Genomic DNA, 27,890 nt, shown 5'->3' with positions numbered 1-27,890 from the left:
CTTAGCACTTGGACTCGTCTAATGATTGAGATAATATCATTCATTAGCTCTAATAACAATGGCCCTGGCTCACCCTAGCATTTCAATATGTAAATGGCATCATTTAGGCCAGCGGGGAATCACACCCTCAAAGTTAAATATGTGGTTTAGTTCTTGGGCAAACGGGACTCCCAATGCACTCAGGAAAATAGAGATGTTTTGTCATGTTCAAAAGATAGGCACTTATTTTAAATTTGGGATTTTTAAAAACAAATTGCAAGAGCTGTGGTGGAAAGACGCTTGAGCTCACATGCTAACCTTCAGCAGTGGGGGCTGAGTAAAGGATGCCAGGTTTGCATGGCAGCTGGTGGGAAGTATCCAGGATTGTACGTTCTGCCCTTCAGGCTGGGAAACGTCCTCTGAACCCCTCAGCACTTTGAATCTTTATTTCCCTTTAGTGAACATATTAAAACATGTAACAGTGGAATTGAACCTTTGTGATCCTTCTTTTCCATCTGTGCATCTGTGGAGATGTACCCACAAAAGGGCCTTAATGGGCTAGCAGAAAACATTTCCGGAGGGCTCCAGACAAAGCACATCCAGAGGGTGCAGTGGAGACCAAAGCACAAGCACAGGAAGCAAAGGAATTAGTCAGTGAAACCAGACTTTTTTCACACTCCACATTTTTCTCTTCCGACAACATATTTCATGCCTTCAGAATCCAGTATGGTTTAAAAAACCCAAACAAACCAATGTCATTTCCTTATAATTAAAGGGGAGAAGAAAAGTTTGTGATTAAAAGGTTAAAGATGGAATCATCAACGATACAGGTGGAAGTTTGTCACCTGGTAACCAGAAACGGTAGCAAAAAGTGTTATCACATCCTCTCTGAGCAGCACCCTGAACTGAACACAGTTCTGGGGTTTCTCTGCCTTTCTAAAGAGAAATGTTCAAGAAGGGTTTCTTTCTTGGATCAAAGGATCCCCTCCCAGAAATACTGTCTATGTCTTGCACTCATTTATGTAGCTGCTGCTGGAAAATGAGCCTAATTCTTCATCTGAAGAGTCTGACCACAATAGTAGAATGAAGCGAAAATGACCAAAGAAAAAGAACACAAATGGTGCCATTCTCAACCCCTGCCTCTGGGAGAAAACAGAAAGCAAAGCAGAAAGGGCTGGCACGCCGAGCTCCTGCAGCTCCAGCATCTGGGCACACATTCCTGCTGCACTGCTGAGGAACTCTTCCCAAACTCCAGGGAGGCCACTCGCAAAACATCTCCAGCAAATCTTCAGGAAGGTCCTCCTCTCCCTCTGCTGCCATTTCCCAAGCTTCTCCACCCTCAGACTCATTTTCTGGCTATCAGCCAAGGAGTTTGACCCTTGAAGTGGCAGACAAAAGGTTTCACGTGAAAACAGACAGGCAGAATTGACAGGAATCCACAGCAACAGCAGCCGGGTTACAGGCTTTAGTAGGGACAGAGCCTGAGACAAATCGCCACGCTCGGGGTGGTACAAACCCAGCTGCCCTGCTTGGGTTTCTTTTGACACTCAAGGACCTCAGGTTTGGGAAGAGCAGCAGATCAGTGCGGTATCACTGACCTGAGCCCTCTTGTCTATCCCCAGCGGCTGATGAGATTGTATCAGGATTGGGGCTGTGGAGCGGCAGTCCAAAATGCTTATCTGGTACTTCCCAGGCTATAATCTGCCACAGCCACAGGGAACATTTGTCACCTTTTTTCCATCTTTTAAACGGGCGGGTACCCTAAACATTTTCCCCGTAGTAGGTAAATCTTTGCTGACTCAAGCCAGATACTTTCAAGAGTTCTGGCAATTTCACTTCAAGCTCCCTTACACCTCAGGGAAGAGCTTTCTCACAAATAGAGCAATCAAAAACCAGCCCAAGGAATAGAACAGGTGCAGCATCACCTCGAGATTCCTTAATCTTTGAGGAGCTGTGTCAGGACAAGGTGGCAGATGTGCACTTGCTCTGCTCTCGGATCAGATAAAAACAACCAACAATCTCATGCAGTGCAATCAAAAACCAACTACACAAAAACCATGCTACACAGACCAAAGGAAACAGAAAGCATTAGCAGCTTCTCCTAAGGATCTCTGTATTTTTAAGGATTAGGAATAACAGGATTTATAGAAGGGACCGAAGCATTCAGACATCCTACCTTCAAGATCAGAGCAGGAACTCACTGCTACTACTACAACCTCCCAAACCCAAGGCATGAGGAGTACACCTGGCTGGGTCTTTAGTAACTGCTTTAACAGGTGTGCAATTAAAACACAATTGGGCCATTAGCTGTTCCAATTAGCTCAGCTGCAAAGCCTTTTAACACGGAGCTGGGGCTTACATTAACGACATCTATTACTGAGAAAACCAGGGAGAATCCCTCACTGCTTTGTGGTTCATTTTCTTTCTGTGCCGTTTCAGCTCCAGTACACCAAGCATCTCATGAAAACATCATGCATGGAAACGTTTCATCCCAAGGACAATGTTGGCATGAGAACAAATGATTGGAAATACCATGAATTAGTTTAGGTCGAAAGTTGCAAGGAGTTTCCTAACTGCGAGGGCACTGGAGTCGGAACAGCCTGCAGGGCGGGGAGGGAAAGGACACAGGGCAGTGGAAAACTCACTGGTTTTCAGATGAAACTCAATAAATTTCTGAAAGGGTGAGGTGACAGATGGATTGCAGCAGTCCGAGGCTGGGCTGGGATCCTTGGGCAGTCCCCAGCAGGCCTTTCCCAGTGTACAAGAGAACTACATCCCTTACTCTGTCACTTTATTATGATGGTGCTAAAAGGCTGCTTGGAACCATCTGGAAAAATACCTGATTAATAGTTTGTGAACAGATGAACAGTTGAGTATAGGGAGCATCATGGTGGTGACCCCTTCCACTGGCACAGAAGTAGCCACGAGGAGCCAAATTCCTGTTGGAGTGGCAGCATCATGCAAAGAGCAGGACTTTAAATCAATAATATTTAAAGTCTCACTAATAAATCACCACTTGTGTTTCTCCTGTGGGATCATTGAATACTGGTAGCTTCCCCCTGAGAGTCCTGCACTGCCTTTGCCCCCTGTGTGAAGGGCCAAGGCAAGTGGATGCGTTCTAGGGAATAGATTCAGGCTCCCACTTTCCCCCTCATACCCTAAGGAAAGCACACTGTTATGCTCCCTTTAGTCTGGTAGTGTTTTCCTCCTCTCTGGGTAGTTTAGACTTGAGACATCAACAAAGGTAGGTCAGGAAGGATAATTAAGATGTGCATATGCAAATAAAAATTACACACTCTGCAAATTTGCATGCAACCTTTGGTTAACATTTTAAAAAGCCACTGGATTGATTTTACAAACATTTGTTAGGATATCAAGGTATGCTGTGTTATGCTTAATTTTAAATAAGGCTTTCATTAAGCTGCTTGAAAGCCTACAATTTAGAAAGGGCTTAGAATTTCTTGCCAACCAGGGCTCCTTGTCATGAGGGTTATTCCAGCTCATGGCAGGATAATTGTAAATCATGGTGTCTGCATTCCCAGTGCATGGGGACTACTATGGGGTTTCCAGGAACACTTTAATTCATCACAACACAAGTGTTAATATTTCACTTTAATAAAAAATACATAATATTTTGAAATATTCTTGAATGATCCAGCTTGAAAAATGAAAATGACCTTTAAATCTATACAGGGCAGTTCCTTTGGGCACTTTAAATGCAATAATTTATTAAGTTCCTATATTCATCATGTGTGCACAAATATCATGTAAATATTACAGCTGTACTCCATGACAAAACAAGCGTAATGCAGACATAGAATCATACAGAGAACTGACAAATGGGAAAAAAGGGAGATCTAGTATTTTCTGTACAAAAAAATATGCCACTTTTTGATAATTTGTAAAAATGCATAACTTTTGGCATTTCAGAGAAGAACACCGTATAAAAATAAATATTCTATGTACAGTAACACACACAGGTCAGTCCAGGGTTAGAATCATCACTGCAAAAGAAAACATAAACAAATGTTAGTGACAGCTCACAGGGGGAAGGACGCTGTTAGGGAAGCTGGCTCTGGGCTCTCCAGGAGGAAAAGGAGCTGTGATGGATCTCAGCAGGGACCCTTGCCACCTTTCCTGAAGGTGGGCCAGACCCTGGGGAGTGTGGGGGGTGTCTGAGAGAACCCAGGTGGAAATCTCATCTTTGTGCAAGGATTAGAGCACTTTGGGGCAGGCAGCTCAAAGGCCACAGGCACAGTTCTCTCCTCTGTAGCCCACAGAGCTGAACTGTGATATTTAAATAAGGAGCAGTTTTGGTTGCCACTTTTCTGGGATACAATCCTGGAAATCCCATCCATGCATCCACACCTCTTCTACCCTCAGCCAGATTCATGGAAAACATTAGCACTGCCAACTCAGCACAGCAACACTTCCAAGACTACCTCACCTTATTCCAGCAGCCTTGAACTGGAAGGCCATCTTCTCCCTGTGAAAAAGAGGGATGAAATAGCAGTTTAGGACACAGAAAGCAGCACAGAGATGGAGAAAGGACGGCACGGGTTAACTGTTACTGCAACAAACAGTTTGAACCAGGGCTGGAGGAATAGTCTGAGAGCTATTCCTCATCCCTCAGATGACCCAGACTTCTGGCTGGCACAAGCAGTGCAGCCTGAAGCAGGGGCTGGGGTGAAGAGGGGAAATGCCTGCAGGCTGTGCAAGGGACTGATGTACCCGAGAACCACCCTCCCCCAGGAAGAAAGGAGCCCATCCAGGCTTCCCTGAAGGAAAGTCCAACTCAGCCAGATAAACACTGCCAGGGGCTGGCAGCAGAAAGTGAGAGGTGGCTGCTCTGTGTCCTCAGGCTTGGCTCTGTAACATTGAGCTTAAAAACCAATCCCAGAGTCAGCACTAACCTCAGACTCTGAGGAGGGTCTAGAAAAAAATCTCCATTTCCTTTCTGCCCTGTTAAAGGGTTTGCTTTGTCATGTGGGACGCTGCACAGTTATCCTCTCTTGCCTCTGGGGAGATCCTGCCCCAGGGAAATTAGGAAGGGACAGCACCTCTGCTGGTTCAGGATGTCTCAGCTGATTCCCTGAAAAGGGACTTTGGCTTCAAAAACATCAGTGGGATTTCTGTGGAAACCCCCTGGCACTTCTGCAACCGTGATGTCTTGGGCTCCATGGTTGGGAAATGCTTTTGTAGATTACTGCCATTCATTTCAACCCTGTGCAGCCCTCTTTGATGGGCTAGATACAACACCAGTGCTTAAGGTGCTCTGGAGCACATAAAGTCAGGTGTAAGGAAATACATGTCTGACACAAGAAGTCAAATTCTTGTGCTTTGTGCACGTGGCAGATTCATAGTTTATCACTATTCCCCAGGAAACCCCAAAAAAATACAAACAGAAAAGCAAATGCACAGCAATATATTGAGAAATGAACTATTTACTGGAGATGCACTTCCAGGGGGGTGATGTACTGAATGTTGCCATGATGTTAGAACAGTATTGCTTTTCAAATGCATTTTTTGGACTTTGGTCTCCTTGTGCTGTTTCCTCCCCTTCCCCCAACTACGTGGAAATACGGAATTACAAGTTATTTACTGGGTAAATTGTGCTGTTCCCATTGGTACACTGGTGGTGACAGGAATGGCTGGTACAGTGCATGGCAGGAGGAGATGGGAGGTTAGGTGTATGAAGGCATGGGAGGCCAGGGAGTCACAGCCCAGGGATCAAAGGAAGACCAGGGTCACAAGGAAGTGTTTGTTGCGGGCCAATGTGCCGAGAACGGAAACATGACATGCTTATTAGGACCAAGGATCTCCTTCCACATATCTCAGATGTGCAAAGAGTTAGTTCACAGCCTCCATAAGCTACACGCATGGATGTGGCAGCTGGATGCCAAGCTTTTAACCTAGTTGGATCAAAAAACATGCTTATTCACGTTCCCAAGCTAGCTGGCATGCCACAACACCATGTATAAAAAATAACAGCATCCATATTTCAGATTTTCTGGCAAGTTTCCCTTAATGAAAATAGGTATGAAAAGAAGTGTGAGCTCTAATATGGCCATGTGGGATGCATCCTCACTGGGAGCAGTGACAAAACCAGAAATGTCACCTGCCAGGGCACTGGTGGAATCCTTGCACCTGTGAAATTAAGTGATTTACTCAGCCAGAAGTTACTCCACAGAAACCTGGCTGTGATCATTGGGACACAAAACACATGGCTCTGTGGTCTTCCTCCTTTGTGCACTGTTCTGGGCAGGGATGGGTTCACCTGTGGGACTGGCAGAAGTTTCTACTACCCAGAATTTACAGAGCAGCAACTGAGACTTTAAGAGTGGTCCCTGTCCCAAAGAGGCAATGGCAGCACCCAAAGGAGGGAACACTGGAAGGAAAATTATGAATTATGACAGCTCTTCACAAAGCTCAGGCTTTTACTGGCAATTTATTTTTCTTTTTTTCTTTTTTTTTTTTTTTGTTGCCCTCAAGAAACTAGGAAAACCTTTCAAACCTCCTTAAGTGAGCATAAAGCTTGGAAAGACCATCCTCAAGCACACCTTGTCATGCCAAACAAACAGGGCTGGATGGGCAGGGGTGTAAAAGTTTCTTTGTATAATGGAGATGTTGAGACTCTGCCAGGGAGCAAAAACATCACCTGAATGCTGCATCTCCAGAAAACTCAGAGAAAATGAATAAAATGGTGACCATTATTTGGATACTAAGAAATCAGTTGGGGTTAAATGTTCCTGAATACTTTTGTCCTACAACATTTGGGCCATTGATTAGGTCAGGCACTACTACAATAATCATTTTATCACTTGAATATTGGGAAACAGGCAATCCTAAATTCAAGTTTTTTGGATGCTATGGGTACAATTTGGACTTCTGGGGAGAGCCATAAATAGGAATTATTCAGCAGGGAGGTTAAGTCCCCATTAATATATTTCACATGGGCTACTAATGGGATAACTATTATTTTCAGTCATCTTCATATATGGGGTGACTGAGGTCATACAGAACCATGTCAGGCTGTGCTCAACACACACAAGCAATTAAAAACAGAGTTAATGAAGGACACAAGCACTGCAGCTCCTTGTGAGGAAGCCAAGCCAGTGCAGAGTTGGGTCTGCATACACTGGTTTACTGGAAATTGTCAAAAGGAAGCCAAAGGAAGAAGTGAAGCAGTTGTAAATAAAACCACATCCCAACTCTATTTTTTCTCATTCCACAAAGTCCTGCTGGGAATCAGAGTGAAGGGAAGGGCCTGGTTCTGACAGCAGCCACGAGAGGGAGGGAGTATGGAGATAGGTAAGGAAGGAACTGCCAGGTGTTTCTAGGGCATGCAGCTGTTTGGGGGGATCAGAAAACAGCACCAAGAGCCAAAAAGCAAACGAGCATGCAGGAAAGGGAAGGTACACCATACCAATGGGCAAGGGGCATCCAGGCCGTCCAGCCCAGGTAACCCCGGCTCACCCTTCTCGCCTTTAAAACCTCGCAGACCCTGTTTATGAAATCAACCACTATCGTTATTTCAGTCAGTGCCAGCCAGCTCCACGCCCCAGGAGGAGAGGCTGAGTGCCTGCTGGGACTGGCACGGGGCACTCAGCTGCACACCCAGCACAGAGCTGTCTGCACAGTGAGCTGTGTCTGCAGCAGCAGCAGTTTCTGTCATCTACAGGCTGGGAGATGCTTCTCTGAGAGGATGGGAATGGCGTTTCCTCCATTCCAAAATCAGCCATTCCTCCGATCCTCACTGAGAAACCCAGCAGCTGGCTTTCTAAAAGAATGGTCTCCAAGTGCTCCTGGAATTTGTGGCACTGCTAGCAGATTTCTGGCAGTGTTTACTGCACCATATGAATTTAGATTAAAATGTACACATATTCCTGTATTTATTCATTTGTCGAGACTTATAGCCAATCAGTTTTGACAGAAACACATCCCATTTAGGACCACTGAGACTTGTTTTCCCTCTGGGTAGTGCAGCTCAAGTGCCCTGTGTGCTGTCAGGCCATCACATCAGCTGGCTGTTATTCCAAGGCAAGGAAGCCAGCACTGCAGTTTTGCTGTCCCATAGCTTTGATCCCATCGAGCATCTCCAGAGAAGAGCTGGAACCAGCAGCAAAGGAGACAGGGCTGTATCCACAGAGGAGAAAGCCCTGAGCTCCCAGCACATGGGACACCCCATGTAGCCAAACCTTTGTCTGGAAGAGGAAGGAACATAACCATGGTCACCCAGCAGCCTGATCTCTCAGAGGATCAGTTGGTCCCACAGCTTTGCCACAGGCTGTGGTGGGAACCCAGCTGGGCTTATCCGAATGTTGTACTTTTGCAAGACCATTATTTATGTTATGATTTCCTTCTGTCTTCCCCATCAACACATCTTGAAACAATACATTTGATGAAACAGGACATACCAACGGACAGGGTGCATCTAATCCAGGTGCTCCTTGGTCTCCCTTATCCCCTTTAGACCCTCTAGAGCCTTTCTTGCCCCTCTCCCCCTGTAAATAATAGTTTAGTCCAAGAAAAAAAGAATACACAAAAGCTTTAGGATCATCCATTTCAAACAAATGTCAGCGATAGTTTAAAAAAGGATAAACATTTAGGAAACATTCTAAAATAAATCTCCCTCTGAGATGTGAAGATCAATGTTTGGAGCTGCTGAGCTGTAGCTGAGCTGCATAAACACAGACAGGCTGCAAGGGCTTGGCATCAAAGGGATCATCACTCCACTCCTCGGGGCTTCCCACACATCAGAGAGGGCACCTTGGAGACCTGGCTGAGCCCAGGCACACAGGATGGGAAACCACCCCTCTGGCCAGCACTGTGCCTCCTTATCTCCATCTCCAGCTGCCTGGGAAGGTCCCTCTTCCACCGGGGCTCTGGGATGCTTTTGTTACCCCTCTGAATTCCCATTCTTAAAGTCTCACTCAGGAAACTGTCAGCCAGGGAATGAAGGAAGTACTCAGCTCTGAGTCTGCACAGTCTGGCTGTCCTTTGTCCTCTGAGCAGTGCTCTCCCAAAAAACCTGTTACACCAGGGAGCAGTCCTAGGCAGCACAGCCACAGGGCAGCAATTGGTCCCTGATCCTCAACTGGCAGCACAAGGCTGTGTATTTAGTATTACTGTGTATTTAGATAGTGTGGTATTTGCCAGTTACATCCACACCAAATCCTTCTGTGTAACAGGAAATTCTCAAAGGTGCTCAGCATCAAACAGGGGGAAGGGGCTGCTGCACAGGGAACTGAACTTAGGGTCCTCATGGGGAGTGTTAAAGGAATTAAGGGATAAAAATCAGACAGCACAGGCTGCTGCTTCTTTAAAAAAAAAAAAAGTGTTAAACCCAAAGCTGGCAAGAGAAATGGATGGGAGAGGAGAGGCAATGAGGAGAAGTCACCCAGAACCAAGGACTGGAATGGAGAGGATAATCCAGGAAAAATGCAGCATGGGTTGCTCTGGAGGAAGGAACCAGGAAGAAAGGTGGAAGAGGAGGAAGGGATAAAGGGGACAAAGGTGGACCTGTAGGAGCAAGGAAGATGCACAAACACACACAAATCCCCCAGCATTAAAATAACAGCAGGACAAGTTCAGGGTTCACACTTTTTCAGCTGGCTTTCACAAAATGCTGCCTGTTCCCACTGCCATTAGGGCCATAACCCAGGCACAGCTATGCTGATCTCCTGCTCCAAGCAGAGAGCAGCAGGAACATTTCTGGTATTTAAAAAGCATAGAGGAAAAGAGAGGATTTTGGCAAACTGGGACTCCAGAGTAAGGGGAAATCCCTGTAAAAGGCTCAGTGGCAAAAGGGGTGTTCTCTAGGGTCCCCTAGGATACTGCACTTGCCCATTTACACTCCTGAGTCTCTCACACTTTGCCATTGCAAACCATGGGCTGCAGGGAGGCAGAGTGCATGCAAGCTTCAAGGGACCAGCAAAACTCCCCACTCATGCTTTCCTGCTTATCCTCTACAAAGAGTTGCAATTTCTCCCAGTTTTCACCTGCTTTTATGCCAGAGCTCAGAGAAATCCCATTAATGAAAGCTAATGGAAGATCCTTCTTTTAACTAGGACACTCAGTTCAAAAACCAACTGAAAAAGTCTAGGAATTAAAAATGGCAGTTTTTTAGAAGAAGCCAAACAAGCAAAACAAAAGTGAAGGGAAAGTTAAGAAGCAAAGCCAGAAATGCAATAATTAAAAAAGGGGAGAACTTGGGTGTTTCCATGAAACTTGAACCTTTCTCCCCTAGTTTAAGATGCCAGTTGGCTAGTGCTGTCCAGAACTGTCCTTTCTGTGCAGAGTAAGGCCAGAAATCCATTGCAGACAGAGGACAGAGAACACTCACTACACATCAAAAGCAAATCCATAAAATGAAATCATCACATGGGCACATGCACTATAAAAAATTACACTTCCAGATAAATTTAGGTGATGCCAGAGTCTTATAAATAAAAGGTGTGACTACATATACTTGTACTGCACTGAACTTCTTGACATTTATACAATTGTAATATTACAGACTCAAATCCAAAAGTAATTTATATTTCTAAATATAAATTATATCCAACCACAGCTCCTATATGTTTTTATCAAAAAGATCCAGATTCAAAGCCTTAACAGGCAAGAAAACCTGATGAAAAAGAAGGAGCTTCTCAACAGACTCTTCTTTGCAATGTTTATCTTTCCATGACACTGGTGGTACAATGGGAAAGCTGCCATTCCTGTTCCTGGGTTTGACCCAGCTCTTCACCATCACATCAGGACAATGCCTGAGGAGACTTTAGGCCTGATTCTTCAAGACAGGCAAATTTAATTTATCTTCTCAAAATTTCCATCTTTCAAATCCTCTGCAGGATTGTTTGCTGGAAGACAACCTTCTTTTTCATGCTTCAGGGACAATTTAGAAGTACTGAAATAAGATTTGCTGGCTGCACCTCAGCTAATTCTCCAGGAATCCCTACACACATCAGTAACCAGATAAGGATTTCCTAAGGCACACCATGCTGGCCTAACTCCTGTGCTTCAGTTAGAACAGAGGTGTGACCACAACGAGCACATTAGAAAGTCCCTCCTACAGCCTTCAGCCAGATGTAGCACAACGTTCCAGGTGATGGAGGGAGCTACAGGTCTCACCTTCTGAAGCACAGGTGTAAAGGTGTGGCACACAAACACATGCTGGCTGTACAGGAGTTAACTGGGCTGACACTGAGTACAGGTGTCAGCAACTAAACACAAGGAGCTGGCCTGGTAACTTACCCGGACTCCCTTGTCACCAGGTAGGCCTTGTAAACCCTGAAATGCATCAGGAAAGAAACACTTGAAATGCACAGAAAGAAACACTTGAAAACAAGCAGATTCACCATGTTCCCACTAAAGAGAAGAATGTGTGCTCTGGATTTTGGGGTTTTTTTCTATTTGTCCAGAGACCAATGGCTATGTCAAAAATAAACACAATTTTTACAACAGGCAACCTTCTCTCCACCTCCATCAGATCATCCAGGTGGTAACACCACTACTCCTTGTCCTACCCCATGGACTCTTCAGATATGAAACAAATTAGTTATAAGTATGCAACAAACTTCTATTTTGTCTTAAACAACAAAGCCACTCCATGTCTGCATTACACCGCATCACCAACACTGGCCCCATTTTGCCAAAAGCAATCCCAGACAGTGGAATGAACCTCACTGAAGGCAGCTTTTGTCCCTGCAATGACAACACAGGGCTCTCTCAGACAGGTGGGAGGCAGACACCCAGGCTGTGAAAGGCAAAGGGAGCTGCTCAAAAGCAGCATTTTGGACTAAGACACATCCTGGGAGTCCCACACAGCTTCTTCAGGCAGCTCAAGGACCAAGGTGAAGTAACAATTTCCTTTCAGCTTCCTCCACATCACTCTGAGTCTGCTCTGAAGCTACTCAGCTTTTTCTGTCACTCCCATAGTGAATAAAGTCTTGTAACTTGAGTTACACCTAACCCAGCTGTGACTGCAAACACTGTATTACAGCAGCACCTTCAGCTGTCAAGAAAACAGGTTCTGGAGATAAATCCCTAGGATTTCCATACTCACAGGAAGCCCTGCTGGCCCCATTGGTCCTGCAACTCCAGGATCTCCTTTACTGCCCTGAAATGGCACAAAAGAGTACAAACTGTTCACATTCCTATTTAGCACAAACAGGCAGCAGAGCACCATAAAAGAAAAAGCAAAGGATGCATTTCAAAGCACCAGAAAACCCCCAAGGATGAGCCACTCAAGCACCAAAGAGGCTCAGCTGAAGCTCTTGTATGAACAAGGAGAGGGCAATTCCAGCTCTAGAAAAAGCCTGGAGCTCTTCTATCCCTCAGAGCTGCTGTATCTCCAGAGACATTCCAGAGCATCTGTCTGAAGAAAACTCACCCTTTCTCCTTTTGGTCCTGCTGGTCCCGAAACCCCAATTGGTCCTGGAATACCCTGCAGTTGTAGAAGGAAAACACATCAGGACACCTTTATTCCAGGGCCTCCTTAAAGCCAGGAGACACTGCTGCTCCCTTAGGAAAAGCACAGCTTGGAAGGACAGGCTGGTGGAGGAAGGCACCAGCACCACTACAGCTTTCAGTGTTGGTGGAGATGGATTTGTAGTTGGTAAGGCAATTTGAAAAACATGGGAACTGCTATGTTAGATCACACCTGCACCACTGCACAGAGCCTCATTTTTAATTCTGAAGCTCTCTCCTGACAATTACTTCAGCAGGCATTTCTACCAGCTCCACAAACAGGAATTCTTTCTTTCCAGTTTATACCAGACAAGGCTGAAAGCTGTAGCAGAATAAAGGCCATTTTCACACACGATAAACAATTTGCTTTTCTTTTTGCTTATTTCCCTATTTCTCTACCCCCTCCCAGAGCCAGCGTAGTTGAGGAGATGGGGAGAGTTGGGTCAGTGGTTCATGCAAGCTGACAGAGCCCAAGCTGCAGAGCTGAATGCAGGTGTGCACAGGCACAGGTGTGAGCTGGCAGGAGCATCCTCCAGTCCCTCTGCTCCTGTGACTCCTAACCCTTTGACACAGAGCCCATCTCCCACCAGCACACCAAACTTCCTTGCTGGTGCTCCTGAGACTTGCCTGGCCTCTGGGAAATCAATCAAAGTGATCTTTAATGTCACCAGTAATACCCCTCTGGCTGAGAACAGGATTCCAGCACCTCCAACTCACACTCCTTAAAACACACAGGTATGGGTCTACAATCCCCTCATGGAGCCTCAATAAAGGGATACTTTTGAGGCACACTGCCTGACTCCTAGCAAGAACCGAGAAACAAACTTTGCAAATGGGAGAGTTTTTTTCTAAAAGCCTTGAAGCAAAGGCTCTTACACATTGTAATGTCAGTCTGCAATGCTTAGTCACTAAAGCAGCCCCTCTGATGAGAGCAGGACAGCTCATGTGGATCAGGAGAGCTTTTCAGAAGTCAAGATCCACAGAACATAAGTTGAGGAGTAGCTCATGCAACACACGACTTCAGTGTGGCAAAGGAAGATAGAAAAATCAGGCTCTCTTTAGATTTGCACAATCATGGAAATCTTAATTGCCTTCACTTATGCATCATTTACTGCTAAGGAATACACTGAAATCTGCCCTGCACTTCTATAAAATTGTGTCTACAGTTTCCCCAGACAAGTGACTCTGCAAGCTGCCACTCAGATTCTCTTCAAAAGTCAGAGCAGCTGAAATTATTCCCAGCTACACTGAGGAGGAGAAATTGCTTTTTGTTTTTAAATAGCCAAATGGACTGTGCATGGGTGATCTGTGATTTCCCAAGAGGGATTAAAAATATTTGGCTGTTATTTAACAGCTGTTACCCAAGAATAGCTGAGTGGTTTGCAAAACCAGGTTGGCATTACTTAGAATCATAGAATGGTTTAGGTTGGAAGGGACCTTCAAGATCATCTCATTCCAACCCCCTCCCATGGACAGGGACACCTTCCACTAGACCAGGATGCTCCAAGCCTTGTCCAACCTGGCCTTGAACACTTCCAGAGGAGAGGCAGCCACAGCTTCTCTGGGCAACCTGTGCCAGTGCCTCACAGTAAAGAACTTTTTCCTAATATCCAATCTGAATCTACTAAATCTTTCATTTTGAAGCCATTCCCCTTTGTCCTGTGACTACAGGTCATGATGAGGAGTTCCTCTCCCATCTCATGGAGAATGACATGTTGAGACCTGCCAGGACAAAGGGGACAGGAGAACAGAGCATCATGGAATCATGCAGAGGTTTCATTCCTCTTGTTACTGAGACAGAGTGGAACAAGCAGGCGGTGATCCCAGGATCCAGACTTGTAGCATCAATGAAGACAAGTGTGTGATATCACTCCTCACTTTAAGTTTAACCCCCTCCCAACCCTGCTTTGGTAAAAATAAGGTTATTCCTGGTATAAACAAGGCTTGGGTGGAAGACACAACAAGAGTCACGATACTGGGAGGACAAACATGGGGAAACAGAGAAATGGAACTCACCGGTGGTCCAGGCCTGCCGTCTAAACCTGAAGCACCCTGAACAGGCAGGGAGGGTTCACAAAAACAAGGCAGAGGAGAGGGGAGGAGGGTGAGGGGAAAGGAGAGGGGAGGGGAGAGGTGAGTCAAGCAGTGACTTGAGACAAACATATGCTTGCAATTAACAAAAATTAAGATCTCAAGGACAGGTGATGGCACTTACAAGCAAACCAACAAAAACACAAAAACACTGAATACATACAATGTTGACCTGCAACTTTCAGATCCTCTTAAGAGTGTAGATTTCCCTCACTCAATGCCACCAAGAAAACTCTTGGGGAAGCAGCTGTCCTATGACAGGTGGCAAAAAGGAGAATGTGACAGTGGAGCTGGAATCTGCATTGCCTTTGTGGCAGTCTGGGCAACACAGGTGAGACACAAGGCTCAGAGGCTGCTGCTCACCAAGGCATTTACAGGCAGTGCAGAACCATCAGCTGTTCAAGCTGCTACCAAGAAACCCGGGGCTTGTGGTGCCCACTAGGTCAGCTGCAGGCTTGCTCCACTCCACATGCAGTTGTTTGGGGGCTTATGAAACAGGTGGCTCATCTCCCTGTGTCACCAGGGCAGATTTACACCAGACTGAGATCAAGGGGCCCTTTGCTGTCTGCTCAGCTCCTGCCCTGCGTTTCCTTCCACAAGGCCTAACAGTGCTTCTGCCCAAGGCCCATCAGTCCCAGTGGCTTGTCTCAGACAGTGGCTGGAGGAAAAGCTGTGATAGGATATAAGAACCAAATACTGAGTTTTCCTCCACTTGAGCGTTACAAGCTCCTCGCCCTGTCAGCCATGGAGAAGCCCAAGGCTACTGCAGATAATCAGGACTGGAATTACAGCGTGATGTCAAGCCCCAAGTCAGAGAAAATGGCAGCAGATCCAGCTTCAGGATTGTACAGCCTGAAATATTTCAGAACCTGCTTGGCACTGCATTTACTTTGACAGGCTGAAGATACACTGGGTCAGGCATTGAAAAGCTTATGAAGAGAGTTCAGTGGCTCTGAAGAAGGATACAAATTCCACAGTATCTGAACTTATGAGCTGTGCTGCCTGCTTGGCCAGCCAGTATTGCTGATCCAAACAAAACATTCCTAAGAGGACCCTTCTGAGCCATCTCCCACCTCCATGGCTCAGGAGGAGTGATGGGAAAAGCCAAGGGACCTTTGGACCCCCATGGGGCTCACTGCTGTAGAAGCAGCTGGCACATTCCCTGCCACAAAGATGAGTTGTTGGATTAATTGCTGGGGCACCTTCTGCTTGGGCTGTCACAAGGACCTCCTTCCCCTGTCTGGATACCCCACAGGCTTGAGGGAATAACCATTTATACAGAAAACTTGCATTTGCATTTCTCAGGGGACTGGTCCTGACTCCTCACGGCTTCACTGAGGCACAATCCCTGGCCTTTGAGCCTTCCAAAAGCAGCCCTTTCTCCCCACTGCTCTGCCTGGAGCCCCAGGGAATGTAATGCTGGGCTCATTTGAGTGCCTGGAGCTAGAGGGGATTCATTCAAGCTCTGGAAGGGAACCACTGCTCAGCACAACTGAAGGAGGAAAACATTTTACAAACAAAGACACGCAAAGTCAGGGACAAGGGATCTGGGTGGTCAAACACAGGACAAGAAGCCACACAGCACATGAGATGCACTCTGCAGTGTTTGTTCCAGGCAGAACATTTGGGCAAGGGGGAAGATCTACTGTGTCACTAGTGCTTTTTATGATGAGAGAACCTGGGGGCTGGTGGAACAACTGGGTGGGACTAAGGTACCACCAACTCATCATCAGATTTGTATCTAAAGCTCCTGCAAGCCCTCTATAATACACTGTGCCCCAAAGCCTCTAACATCAGGCTAATGGAACTGAGTTCACACACTGCAGGGCACGCTGGGCCAGGGGAGCACTGATTCCATGGCAGAAGGGACAGGAACGTTTCAGCTGTCAAAGGAGCTGGTTGCACTAAGAACCACCATGCTTTGTACAAAGCTTAGCCCAGGAGACAAACGGCTGGGGAAGGGGTTTCTCTTTCCCCATCTCTGACTTGTGTTTCTCATCTTGCCTGAAGTGCAGAGAACTTCCAGGAAAGCTACTGCTGGATTTTTCCAGTCCTGCCAGAAGCAGGAGGAAATACAGTGATCACTCATCTGTTCAACAGATCTAGAAGCTGAAGGCTCAGTACAGAATTGAGGCTTTGGGTTTAAAAAGCAAAGGCACAGTTATTTATAGTCCATCTCTTTCTCTGACTTCACATACCAAATCCCCACGTGCGTCTCCTATTGAGGGATCCTTTTACAGCTGATATTAAGTTTGGCTCACAAAGTGCTGCTTGCTTCCTGGATACTTACGGGTAATCCCAGTGGCCCTCTGTCTCCTTTTTCACCCTGGGCACCCTTCTCTCCTTTCACTCCATCAATCCCTGCTTCCCCCTAAAGGAAGGATGGAGCAGAAAATAAACCCACCATAACAGCACTTATATAACAAACATTCCTCCCCTCAGAGAGCACTGGATAGCAGAGGGAATACAAGAGGCAGCAGAGTAATGCTTCAGATCAATTCTCAGCCTAACCTGAAGAAAACCACTGTCATTCAAATTACCCCTGTGTGAAAACCTGCTTCAAATCAGTGGCAAAAGGAGGAGACTCAGGCCCTGTGGGTAAAGATGTTCAGAGGAGAGCTGAGCTCACTCTGGCGCTGCTCTCCCTGCTGTTGTTGCTGTATAAATATTTATATATAAATATAAATAACCAGAAGTTATCTGATACGGTGGGTTTACATTTTAAGATGTGGATGCACTGGAAGTGAATGACAGGTGTCTAAAGGCCTTGAAGAAAAATCACACAGAAATAATGTTTGGAGAGCCTTTTGTAAATGCTGAGGCATCGGTTTCAACATTTCAGCATTCTTTTCCCAGCTGTATATTTAAAACTCTCTATTATAAACTATAAAGCAATATTTAAAAATACTCCTTTTTCTTAAATTCAAAATGTAACTCAAACCTTTTTTCTCCTCAATGCTCTTCAGAAGGCTTTTTGAAACCTATCCATTCGTTTTAGTACCCAAACAATGCTAATGGCCAAATATTAAGAATAATTAAAATTAAGACACAGCACATTTTCCAATCTTTGCCCAGAACCTCACCAGAAATACACAGCTCTCCTTGGACATTTCCACTCCCCTATTTTTTGTGTAGGAAACAGTTTTACAGCAGGCAAGCCAATGGTGCAGGCTGAACATTTAGATGGAGATTAGAAAGATTCTCACCACCAAGGACAGTGAACTTCTTTCCAGCAGAATGTACAGGGTAATTTTAATTTTAGGACTAATTTTTAGCTAGAGCTCAGTTCCTTAGGACTGTGTGGCAGACTATTCATCCCACTGTACAGACCTCCACCCTCCAGACAAAGATTTCAACTGTGTTCTCATGGGCAGAATTCCACAGACCAGTGAATTCCCACTTCTCTGGGTGAAAACTGGAGGGAATGACATTTTTCTGGGTCCTAAAATGAGAGCTGCTAATCCATTTCCTTCAAGAAAATATCCAGAAGGATTTATCCTCTTACCAAGACGGAAGAAAAGTACCACCTGAACTACAAAGATGTTACTAAAGGGACAATTTTTGTTACATTTCAGTATGCAATACTTTATATGGCCTTACCTTGGGTCCTGGGACACCCTGAAGACCCTGTATTTGGGATGAGAGACAAGATATAAGTAATGCTTCAGGATGGGCTTTAAACTCCAGGTTTCCCAGTTAAGCATGCAGTACAAAGGTTTTGCTCTGTGGGGCAGGAACCCTCAGCCCAAAAGCCTCTTTATTTGTGCAACGGGCACTTCATGTACTGTTCTCATCCCCAGCCAGGAGCCTCTTGCCAAGCACACCCTGGCAGGGGGCCAGGTGTGCTGTTAAGACACTTTCTGCAGTTGATCCCTTTAATCCCATCCATCCCATCTCACTACTGTCTTCCCTTTCATCTCCAACTAACCAAACTTTCTCTCTTTGCCCTCCCAGCCCACTGCAGCTCTGCCCTACCCCGGGTGTGGGTTTGGAAGTGATACTGAGCACGTTCCCATTTCAGCACTGCAGTGGTTCTGTCTCCTCCACACAGAATCCTCCCCAGCCACTGCCTGCTCTAATCCCACTCCCTGGCTCCTCAGGTGAATGACTCAAACTTACTGGAGGTCCTGGAGGCCCTTGGGGTCCAGGGGGCCCAGATATCTGGAAAGCAATGCAAGAGAAACCACCATCAATGTGCTGCCCTCAGGGGCAAAGGGGCTGCTCAGAGAAGGACAGGACACAGGGTGCAGCAGAGCTCCACCACCAGGCTGGGAAACCTGGACTCCACCTAAGCACTGCGTTAGGAAGCAGCAGCAGTCCAGGACTGAGTGGCTGGGAAGCAGCAGCAGGACTCAGGGGAGGGTTATGCAGAAGTTGCCAAACTTTAAGAGGTGGGAAAGCAGTGAGGTTTTCTCCAAAGAAAGGTCCACTTCCACTTCTCTACCACCATTCCTACAAGGAGGCATAGGGTCAAAGAGTAACAGATATTAAAGAAGGTGGCTGGCTCTACCATGTGTCAATAGCCTGTGGGACTTCTTGCTGCAGGGCACTCCAAAGCTAGGGGTGAGCTTTGAGGGAAGAACAAGCAAATTCAAGAACACCGAAATCTTTTTGGGAAAAAAAAATACATGTGTACATATACACATGGAAATAATTGTCAGGAAATAATTTACTGCAAATGCTGAGGAAAGAATTTGTTATGCTTTCCAAGATCTGTTCTTCCCTAGGCATTGCTTATTGATTGGTGGTTGTGAGACAGATTGTTCTTGTGTCAGGGAAAGGAGGGCATCAGGAGCCAGAGGTGGCTGGTGCAGCCCCACAGCAGAGGCTTGCTGTCCTCAGCCAAGGTGTCACCAGAGGGGGGTGACAGTTTCCAGCAGCACTGCTGCCAGATCACCCCTCCCCTGCTGCTGAGATCCCACAGGAGCATGGAGCAGTGACCCACGGACTCTCCTGGATTCCCTTTGTCTCCATGCTCCCTAGCTCCCCCTTCTCTCCCTGCACACCACAGCAGAGCCCATCACCACCTGCTGTGCCCAGGAGCCTCCCTCCACTGAAGCTGCCTGGAGAAGACTCAGGAGAAGTGAGCGCACTCCTGTGCACCACCCATGTGCTGGCAGGCAGCAGCTCCCCCAGGAGAAATGGGAACAGACCACATGTTTCACATTCCTGGAGGTCTCAGGGACATTCTGTGACACCCAGCAGAGGGGTAGGGCTCTGAGGCTCCCAGGACACTCAGCACTTTGGGAAACAAGCCCTCATGTGCTGCTCTGTGCTATTTTCTCTTCACCAAGCAGGAAAGAGCAGCCTTTTCTTTTCCATTCTTACTGTCAGTCCTGGAAGTCCAATGGGCCCTGGCAATCCTGGTGGTCCTGGTATCCCTTGGTCACCTTGTTCGCCTTTCTCTCCAGTGGGGCCATCTAGACCCTATAGATCAAGAAAGATTCGTGGAGTTTTGCTCAGCTAAGTCAGGCAGACATATATCAGTGTAAGAGCCAAGAGTGGCTCTGATAATCCCAGGAGTACTCTGAAAACCTTGGACACGCACTGGGTATCCAGGGAAATGCAGGGCTTCACTAGCACTGAAAGCAGAGGGACAAATGGCTGAACATCCTCCTGTCACTGTGGATGCAGCAGTCCCCAGAGTGGGGATGGGGTGCTGCTTTCCTGCCTCCAAGCTCTGCTCAGGGTTATGCAGTTTGCTGTATCTGGGCTGGCAATCACTCCCCACAGCCAGCTGTTGAGACAGCTGGAGTTTCATCCTGGCAATCCCATGGAGAGGCAGGAGGTCGCTGCACAAACCCCCAGAGCAGTGCTGGGCACACAGGAGCTGTGACAGACTGAAGCTGGGAGGCTGGCACTGTGAGGGGTTGCCCTCCCAGGAGGGGGTGTGCTGGTGCCCCAACCTCCTGGCTCACAGCCACACCTGCTCACTTCCAGCAGCATTTCAGGGCCAGCAAGACACAAGCAGCAAGCTGAGCAAGGGACACGGTGCCCAGAGAGCAGGGCAGGCACCTGGGGACAGCCACTCCAGCAAGAGGACAACACACGTGAGAGGAAGGCAGGGTCCCCCACACTGTGTGTGACACTTCACACAGCAGCAGCCACCCTGCAGGGGCTCTGAGGCTCCCAGGGAGCCCTGGGGCCCTGCCCCACAAGCTGGGCAGCCAGCAGGAGCTGCAGAGGCTCTGACAGACTCACCGGTGAGCCCACTTGTCCTGGCTCCCCCTTGTCACCCTTCTCTCCTCTGACCCCGACGTGGCCTGGCTCTCCCTTCATCCCAGCAGGTCCATCCTTTCCTGGCAGTCCCTGAGGCCCAGGGGGCCCCACTTCTCCAGGCTTGCCACGTGGTCCCTGAATGAAATTCACACAAGATAAAGGGAAACACTTAGGGATGGAGCAAGGCTGTTCTTGCCTGGCTCAGAGCCTCTTGTTCTGCTCATCCTGTCCCTCCCGGCTATGCCCTTTGGACACAGGACAAAGCAGCATTGCCATGACAAATGTAGGACACTGACAAACCATTAATGCTCCTTTCTGTGAAGCAAAAGAGTTTTTTTCCTCGTGGGAACAGCAACAGTGTGATGTCTGACAGAGATGACCCCAGGTAAGGCCTCTGAAGGGAAGAGCATCATTCCTTACCTTTTCTCCGTCGTGGCCTGGAGGACCTGGCAAGCCAATTTCACCCTGAAACACAGAATTGTTACTTGGGCACTTTGGAAGCAGCTATTCTGATTCCTTCTGTGGGGCACTGTGATGAAAAAGGGCAGGCAATGCAGAAATAGCCTGCATGGACTACTCACAGGAAAAAAAAAAACATGAAAAATCCAATTTTTTTTCTCCTGTAATCACCAAAAATAAAGCATGGAAACCCCTGGGTTTTGCTGCAGTCATAGAATTAAAAAAAAAAAAAGAAAAAAAAAAAAGAAAAAAAAAAACCCCACACAAATAACCACCCCCCCAAAAAAAAATCCCCGCTGAAACATTACATTATGTGACTGCCTGAGCATTTTCCCAATCTCGTTGATCCTGACTGCCAGCTCCCAGTGCAGTCATGCAGTCCCCAACCAACACCATCCCACAGTTTGGTTCCCACAAGCTGCTTCCTGAAGGGGAGGGCAAGTAGAAAGGATCCTTCATCTTTCAGATTAGGCATTATCATTGTGGGAAAAGAGATTTCAATGAGATTTCTGTGTGTGAGGAGGAGTGGCAGAGGACAGCAGGACAGCCTGATAGTGCTGGACAGGAAATATAGGAGCACTGGGGAGATCTGGGGGTGGGAATTCTGCCTGGGCCACTCTTGTGTTTCCCTGAGGTCTGCAAGTGCTGAACTGGGACAATACCTTCTGTCCTGGTGGCCCTGGGGGTCCAGCCACACCTGGACGTCCTGGGGGTCCCTAGATAAAGAAAAAAAATTTTCATATTTGCATTTCTGTGGTTTGAAACCAAATACCTCTCTTAAGTTTAAGGGGCAATCACAGAGGCATATTCCAAGGGATTCCTAAAATCATATTTTGCTGGGAAGATGAGCAGTGGAGAGCCCTGAGAGCTGCTCTTCCCTGCTCCTTCTGAGCACTGCCTGTTCTGAGCAGCATGTATGACCTCGTAAAGCAGAGATGAAAGCCTGATAAGAATTCAAGTGCCAAGATCAGAAGGCAAGATGAGCTCTTCTTTCAGCTGTCAGCTGCCCCAGCTTTAGCTCCCAATTGCAAAGGCCAAGTGTTTTAGCTGCACCTAAATTGTCAGGCCATCTGCTTAGGATGGACATATGGCTACTTGTGTAAAACCCCACAGCATGGACAGCAACTCACCATCAAGGCCAAAGTTCGTATTTCCTAGGGAAAAAAAGGTGAAAACAATTAAAAAAGAAAACAACCATTGGAAAATCAAGCTTTTTCCTGGAGTTGGCTTGCTCTCCACTAATGTAACACTGGCCCAGATGAGTAAGGAGCTTACAAAATTAAGAAGAGGGGGGAAAACCCCAAAATAAACCCAGACTAAAAACTCACTCCAAGTCCCACAGAGCTGTTATTCTACAGTGGAGCTGTTATTCCCAGTTGAGCCCAGGCCAGCCCAGAGCTGGGCACAGCCACTCACCCACTGCACCCCATCCTCTCATTCCTTGTGAGGAAGCTTTGGTGACTTTATTCACCTCTGGGCCACTCCCACAGGCGTTCATGTCACCTCTATGTCCACCAGAGTCAGTGCACAGGCATTCACCAAAACACTGCAGGCAGTGAGCTGTGGCATGAAGGGGACTGTGGCACAACCAAAGCTTCCCTTTGCTGCTTCTGCCAAGGAAGCAGAGCTGCACTGCTCCCTGTCTGCATCCCGTGGGAAATGGTCAAGCACCCAGCAGTCACCTCACAGGACAGGAGGGCAGCTGCTCACCTGGAGAGCTTCACTGATGTTCCCATCATAGTCCATCATTTCATCCTTCCCAGGCTCTCCTTTGGGGCCCTGCAAAACACCAGCTCTTCAGCCAGGGGCTGGGACTGCCCTTCCCTTGGGGGGCTCAGAGCTGGGGTTCACTCTGAAAAAGGGGGCTCAGAGGGGTCCATTTCACCAGTGTCCAGTTCTTAGTTTATTAAAGAGAGCCCCTGCAGTGCAGGAGATCCTACAGAATTGTAGCCAGCCCAGCTCAGATCACCATGTCACAGCCATCAGAGCTGGCAGTCTGGGAAGAGGTGAAGTTGAGGCCAGGATCCAGGAACTGGATTGTTTGACCAATTGTTAGATGTGTGCATGCATCCACCCTCTTGTTGCCCTTTTTATGGTAGGTCAAGGGCCTGAGCCCAGATGGGGCTGTCCAAACCCACCTCCTGCTATGAATGAGCCACCCTGAGATGGCCTGGGAGTTTTCCTCTAATGTAGGGGTGAGGGTATAGAGAAACAGCCCAGCTCAAACTTAGCCACTGCCCATCCATGAGTACTCTTAGTGACAGCAAGACCCAATCTGGACTGTCAGTGTGCTCCCACTATCCTCAGACCCCTCTGAAGGGCCACAATGTCAGTGAAGGAACACCTACCCTTGGGCCCATGGGTCCCTGGTCTCCTGGTGAACCACGTTCCCCCTGAAACAGCAAGATCACAATTTTAACAAAGCCTGTCCCTGCACTTTCTTGAACTCCAGGATCTCACTCTGCTGGTTCTCTGAAACAGTCTGGGCTAGACAGCTTGATTTAAAATTCTCCTTCTCAGCTAAGTTTTGTACACACAGGAACAAATGCGAAGCTCAGAACCCAGAGCTGGGCTGTGCAAAAGCACTCCATACCTTTTCTCCCTGTGATCCTGCAGCACCAGGCTGACCAACATCACCAGCTTCTCCCTGCCAGGGAGAGAAAGGGAGAGGCATGGGTTTGTGTTGTGTTGAGAGGGTGCAACTTCACTGCTGCCTTTGCATTTCCAGGAGGAAGAACTGCAGAACTGCACCAGCCAAGCACCCAAACCTTCTCAGGCAGCCCAAATCTCCTGCCACCACTGCCCACCAGGCACCCTGCTGTTCCACCCAGTGCAGAGGGAGTGTTCAGACTGGTTTCTCACAGAGCTTACAGGGGAGTTATTTGAGCACAATAAGGGTATTTTCCTTCCAAAAACAGTTCACAAACTGCAGCATATAGAACAACAGTACTAGAACACTCTGCAGAACCTGATATCCCTCCAGCAGTGATCAGAGATGAGCACTGATGAATACAACCTTTGCTCCTTCCCACATACCTTGTGCTGAGTGCAGTCCCTCAAACACACAACTCTGTGAAAGAAAAATCACTCACCTTTGGTCCAGGGGGTCCAGGCAGACCTGGAGGGCCAGGTTCTCCTTTAGCTCCCACCAAGGCATTCTCAGCAATTCCCTTCTCTCCCTGTTTGCAAAGAAGAACAAGCCATGTGTCTCAGTTCAGACTGCACCTCTAAGTTCACTTGCCAAAATAGTGGCTCAGAGAGACACAGCCAAGACAAGATCCACCAGAGAGCACTGCTCCAGAGGCAGCAGCTGGCCAGGAACCAGGACAGCTCGTCCTGCCTGAGGGTCCCTGTGGAGCCCTGCCAGCAGCCACAGCCACACTCACCCCCTTTGGCTGCACCAGGCAGCACAGGGCTCATCCCCAGCCTCCCTTTGAACACTGTGTTCTTCTGCTGATGAAACTGAGCTGACCAAACCACCTGATGATGGCTTCTTTTGGAATGCCTCCCTCTGGAGCTGCAGTCAGCAGCCACTCAGCCCTGCACACCATATCCTTTGCACAGAGCAGATAGTAAGGCAGTAACAGGAAAGCTTTGCCACTACACCCTCAGCCCTTCATGAAATGGCCACTGGCATTCACTGCAGTGTCCCCTTTCCCAAAGAAAAAGCACCCTGTGCCAGTCTGATTTGAAAGGTGTGATTTCTATCTGAAAATCTCAGAGCACAGGGGAAAAGCCAGTTTCAGGGCTTAGCTTTAGACCTGCCCTGGGTCCCTCTGAGCACAAAGCTACTCCTCCAGCTCAGAGCACAGCAGAGCAGCTCCCCAAAAGCTCAGCTCCTCATCATGCATGGATCCTGGAGCAGGAGGGAGGCTGAAATGCCACGTTACATCTGGGGTCATGCTTTTAATGGGGAACTACTGGAACACGATTCCAAGGTCCTGCTCCCAGGACCACAGCCTCTCCCTCACCACATTCCTACAAAAAGCATTTTTTGTGTGCCTCCCTCATATCCCTGACTGCAGATGACATTCAGCTGAGCAGTGCAGAGCATGCTGCCACAGTCAGCTAAGAATGTGTGAGCTGGGCACAGGAGGGAGGGAGGAAAAGGGGTGAGAGCAGCCCCACCAAAAAAAAAAAAAAAAAAAAAAAAAAAATCAGGAAAGAGACAAACCTTTGGGCCAGGAAGTCCAGGAATTCCAGGGTCACCAGCTCGTCCCTTCTCACCCTGTTGGCAAAACAGACATGGTCAAGGCTGACTCTGCAGGCTCTCCATCCTGGAGGAGCAGTAAAAGGGTGATCTGCTCTTGGTTTCACACCTTCTTTCCCTTCCCGAGGGATTTTATTTTGGCCACAGACCTTGAGCAGTACCAGCTCAATACATTACATGTTTTTGCCCACCCTTTTAACTATCCCTGCACATCACTGCCATTTCTCTCCAAAGGAAGGTGAACAAGAAAAGGATCCAAAGTCCCCCCTGTGCATCTTCCTTATCCCTCTGGCTTGCCAAACACTTTTCCTTGTGACTTCTTCTGCACAGAATTCCCTGATCCATATGCCCACAGAGGCTGCTGCCCAGGGTGAATTTCAATTGGAGTGCAGGACTTTCTCCATGTCCTGCTCCTCTTCCCTAGCTCCAAATCCCAGACCCATCATGCTCTCAAATAAACCCAAGCAGTGCAGCATCACAGCTGGCAGCCAAGCTCTGGGACACGCACTGGTCATAAGCAGTGAAGGCAGCAGTGGCAAAAATGGCACAGCCAGCAGCTGATGGTGCAAGGTGATGCCTGCAGAGCTGCAGGCTGAGCTGTGTGAGGCACCATAGAGGATGCCACGGGCAGTGAGCAACGGAGAGCATCCAGCACTCCCTTGGTGAAGTGGCTTTGCTCAGTTCACCATGGCACCTGGGCCATATTTTCAATATTGGAGCTCAATTACTGGTCTTTATGTTGAAGTTCTCTTCAGACCATTCCACCCAGCTGCTAAACCCTTGTTTTCCAGGCACAGTGTCCTGTCTGGGAGTCTGCATTTTGCCAGGACAGAGAGAGACATTGGAGGTTCTGTTACCCTGAAGAGATGTTTCAAATGCATCACCAGGGAAAGGTGTGTTCTCAGCCACTATCCCCACAGCTCCAAGACTCAGCCACTGGTACAGATTATACAGAATAACTCAAACCCTGCTTCCCCCCACAGGTGGCCAGCTCTCTCCTGGAGCCATGCTGCTGGCCTGCAGAGGCTGGTGCTGCTCATCAGAGCTCAAGGGCACTCATCTCACATGCAGGGGACTTGCATCAATGCTCCAGGAACAGACATGCACTGGTGGCTCCCTGGAAAATAATCTACTAGGAGCAATATTTTTGTCAGGCAATTCTAGAGTGCAGTGACCCCTTTCTCCAAGGTAATTTGGCTTCCAGCCACCTGCAAGCCCCCCCACTTCCCCAGGTTTCCTTCCCTGCCAGAGCATGCACAATGCTAAATTAATGCTTCCCTCCCTGGAAAGGGGGAAAACATTTTCAAGACCTCATACACAAGGAACAGGTTTGGCATTGAAGGTTTTTGTAAAAATATAATTCCTAATCCTGTCCCAGGGTTCTGTGAATCCCTGATTCTGCCTTGGTATCCCACTTTTCATTCAAGGACTGTTTTGAATACACGTGTCCATAAGAACTACTGAAAACATCCTGTGCTGCCAGAACTAGGATGCAAAGCAGTGAATTTCTTGAGGAAGGAGGTCAGATTACTGAATCCCTGTTTAGGGTGTTATTTCTGGAGTCAAGAGAAGTGGCACTGTCCTCAATCGTTCCCGGGACAAGACTACATCCCAGGCATCTCATGCTGCCCTGCCTGCCTCCAGCCCCCACCTCCTGCAGGCAGGAACACACAAACACACTTCACCAAGGGGCCAGAGCCAGCACAGGACACATAATCCCCTGCAAGCAGCACAATGCAGCACACAGCAGCTCTGCTGCCAGGACACCCAGCCCAAACACGCAGTGTCCTACCCGCTGCCCCCTCTTCCCTGGCAAACCTGGGGGGCCCATCCTCCCTGGCACTCCAGAATCTCCCTTGGTGGGGAAGAAAAGAGACAGAGAACGTGTGTGTTACATGGCTGTCACATGCTGTAACATAAGCCAGCCAGCCCCAAACAAGAGGAGGCAGCTGCTCTGGGATGGAGAGGGATGGGGCAGTGCTGCACTGACACGGGGACAGCCCTCTGCAGGGACACGGGAAGAATTTGGGGCACAGAAATGCTGGGAGGTAGAAGGGGACAAGGGAAGGGGCAGAGGGAACCTGCTTCCTAAGCAAAGTGTGCCCTGTGCCTCTTGTGGAGTTGGCAGCTGGAAGGTATTCCCACGGACACAGACACGAGCAGCAGGATGGAAATATTTGCAGTATGGTCCCTCTCTCACTTGGTGTCACTGTATCCTACTACCAGTTTGCTGAGAGTGGCAGGTGCCATTAGGGCCTGGATTTGGGCACTGGGAAGGACACAGACATTCCTCAGCTCCCTCAGCTGCTCAGGGAGGGGAAAAATACACAAACCAACCAGAAGTGCAGGCTCAGAGCAAAACCTTCTGAGAGTACCTTTTCTCCTGGAGTCCCAGGCTCGCCCTGGTGAGAAAGAGACAGGAAAATAGAGTGACAAACCAGGAGGAGAGAGTAAAAATCCC

General features: G+C 47.8%; 1 protein-coding gene across 2 annotated transcripts in view; it reads right to left on the bottom strand.

Annotated features, from left to right (window-relative positions):
- Positions 1-1,678: 1,678 nt before the first annotated feature.
- COL13A1 (collagen type XIII alpha 1 chain) overlaps positions 1,679-27,890 on the bottom strand; it is a 54,085-nt gene continuing 27,873 nt past the window's right edge. Inside the window, exons 20-42 of one of the 2 annotated variants that reach the window (XM_064429771.1) lie at positions 27,805-27,831; positions 27,222-27,284; positions 25,394-25,447; positions 24,312-24,398; positions 23,813-23,866; positions 23,568-23,612; positions 22,930-22,998; positions 22,350-22,373; positions 21,882-21,935; positions 21,181-21,225; positions 20,743-20,895; positions 19,870-19,968; positions 18,661-18,702; positions 18,142-18,168; positions 16,832-16,912; positions 14,467-14,502; positions 12,374-12,427; positions 12,047-12,100; positions 11,236-11,271; positions 8,397-8,483; positions 7,406-7,483; positions 4,427-4,465; positions 1,679-3,983 (exon numbers count right to left, since the gene is read on the bottom strand). In XM_064429771.1, coding sequence (XP_064285841.1) covers positions 3,981-3,983; positions 4,427-4,465; positions 7,406-7,483; positions 8,397-8,483; positions 11,236-11,271; positions 12,047-12,100; positions 12,374-12,427; positions 14,467-14,502; positions 16,832-16,912; positions 18,142-18,168; positions 18,661-18,702; positions 19,870-19,968; positions 20,743-20,895; positions 21,181-21,225; positions 21,882-21,935; positions 22,350-22,373; positions 22,930-22,998; positions 23,568-23,612; positions 23,813-23,866; positions 24,312-24,398; positions 25,394-25,447; positions 27,222-27,284; positions 27,805-27,831 — 1,311 coding nt within the window. In that variant the 3' untranslated portion in view covers positions 1,679-3,980. The other variant, XM_064429772.1, reaches the window with a different exon arrangement.

The sequence above is a fragment of the Passer domesticus genome, chromosome 8 (genome assembly GCF_036417665.1).
Source record: "Passer domesticus isolate bPasDom1 chromosome 8, bPasDom1.hap1, whole genome shotgun sequence".
Classification (NCBI taxonomy): domain Eukaryota; kingdom Metazoa; phylum Chordata; class Aves; order Passeriformes; family Passeridae; genus Passer; species Passer domesticus.
The sequence above is the reverse complement of the archived record's forward strand: the minus strand, read 5'-3'. Positions and strand labels throughout refer to the sequence as shown.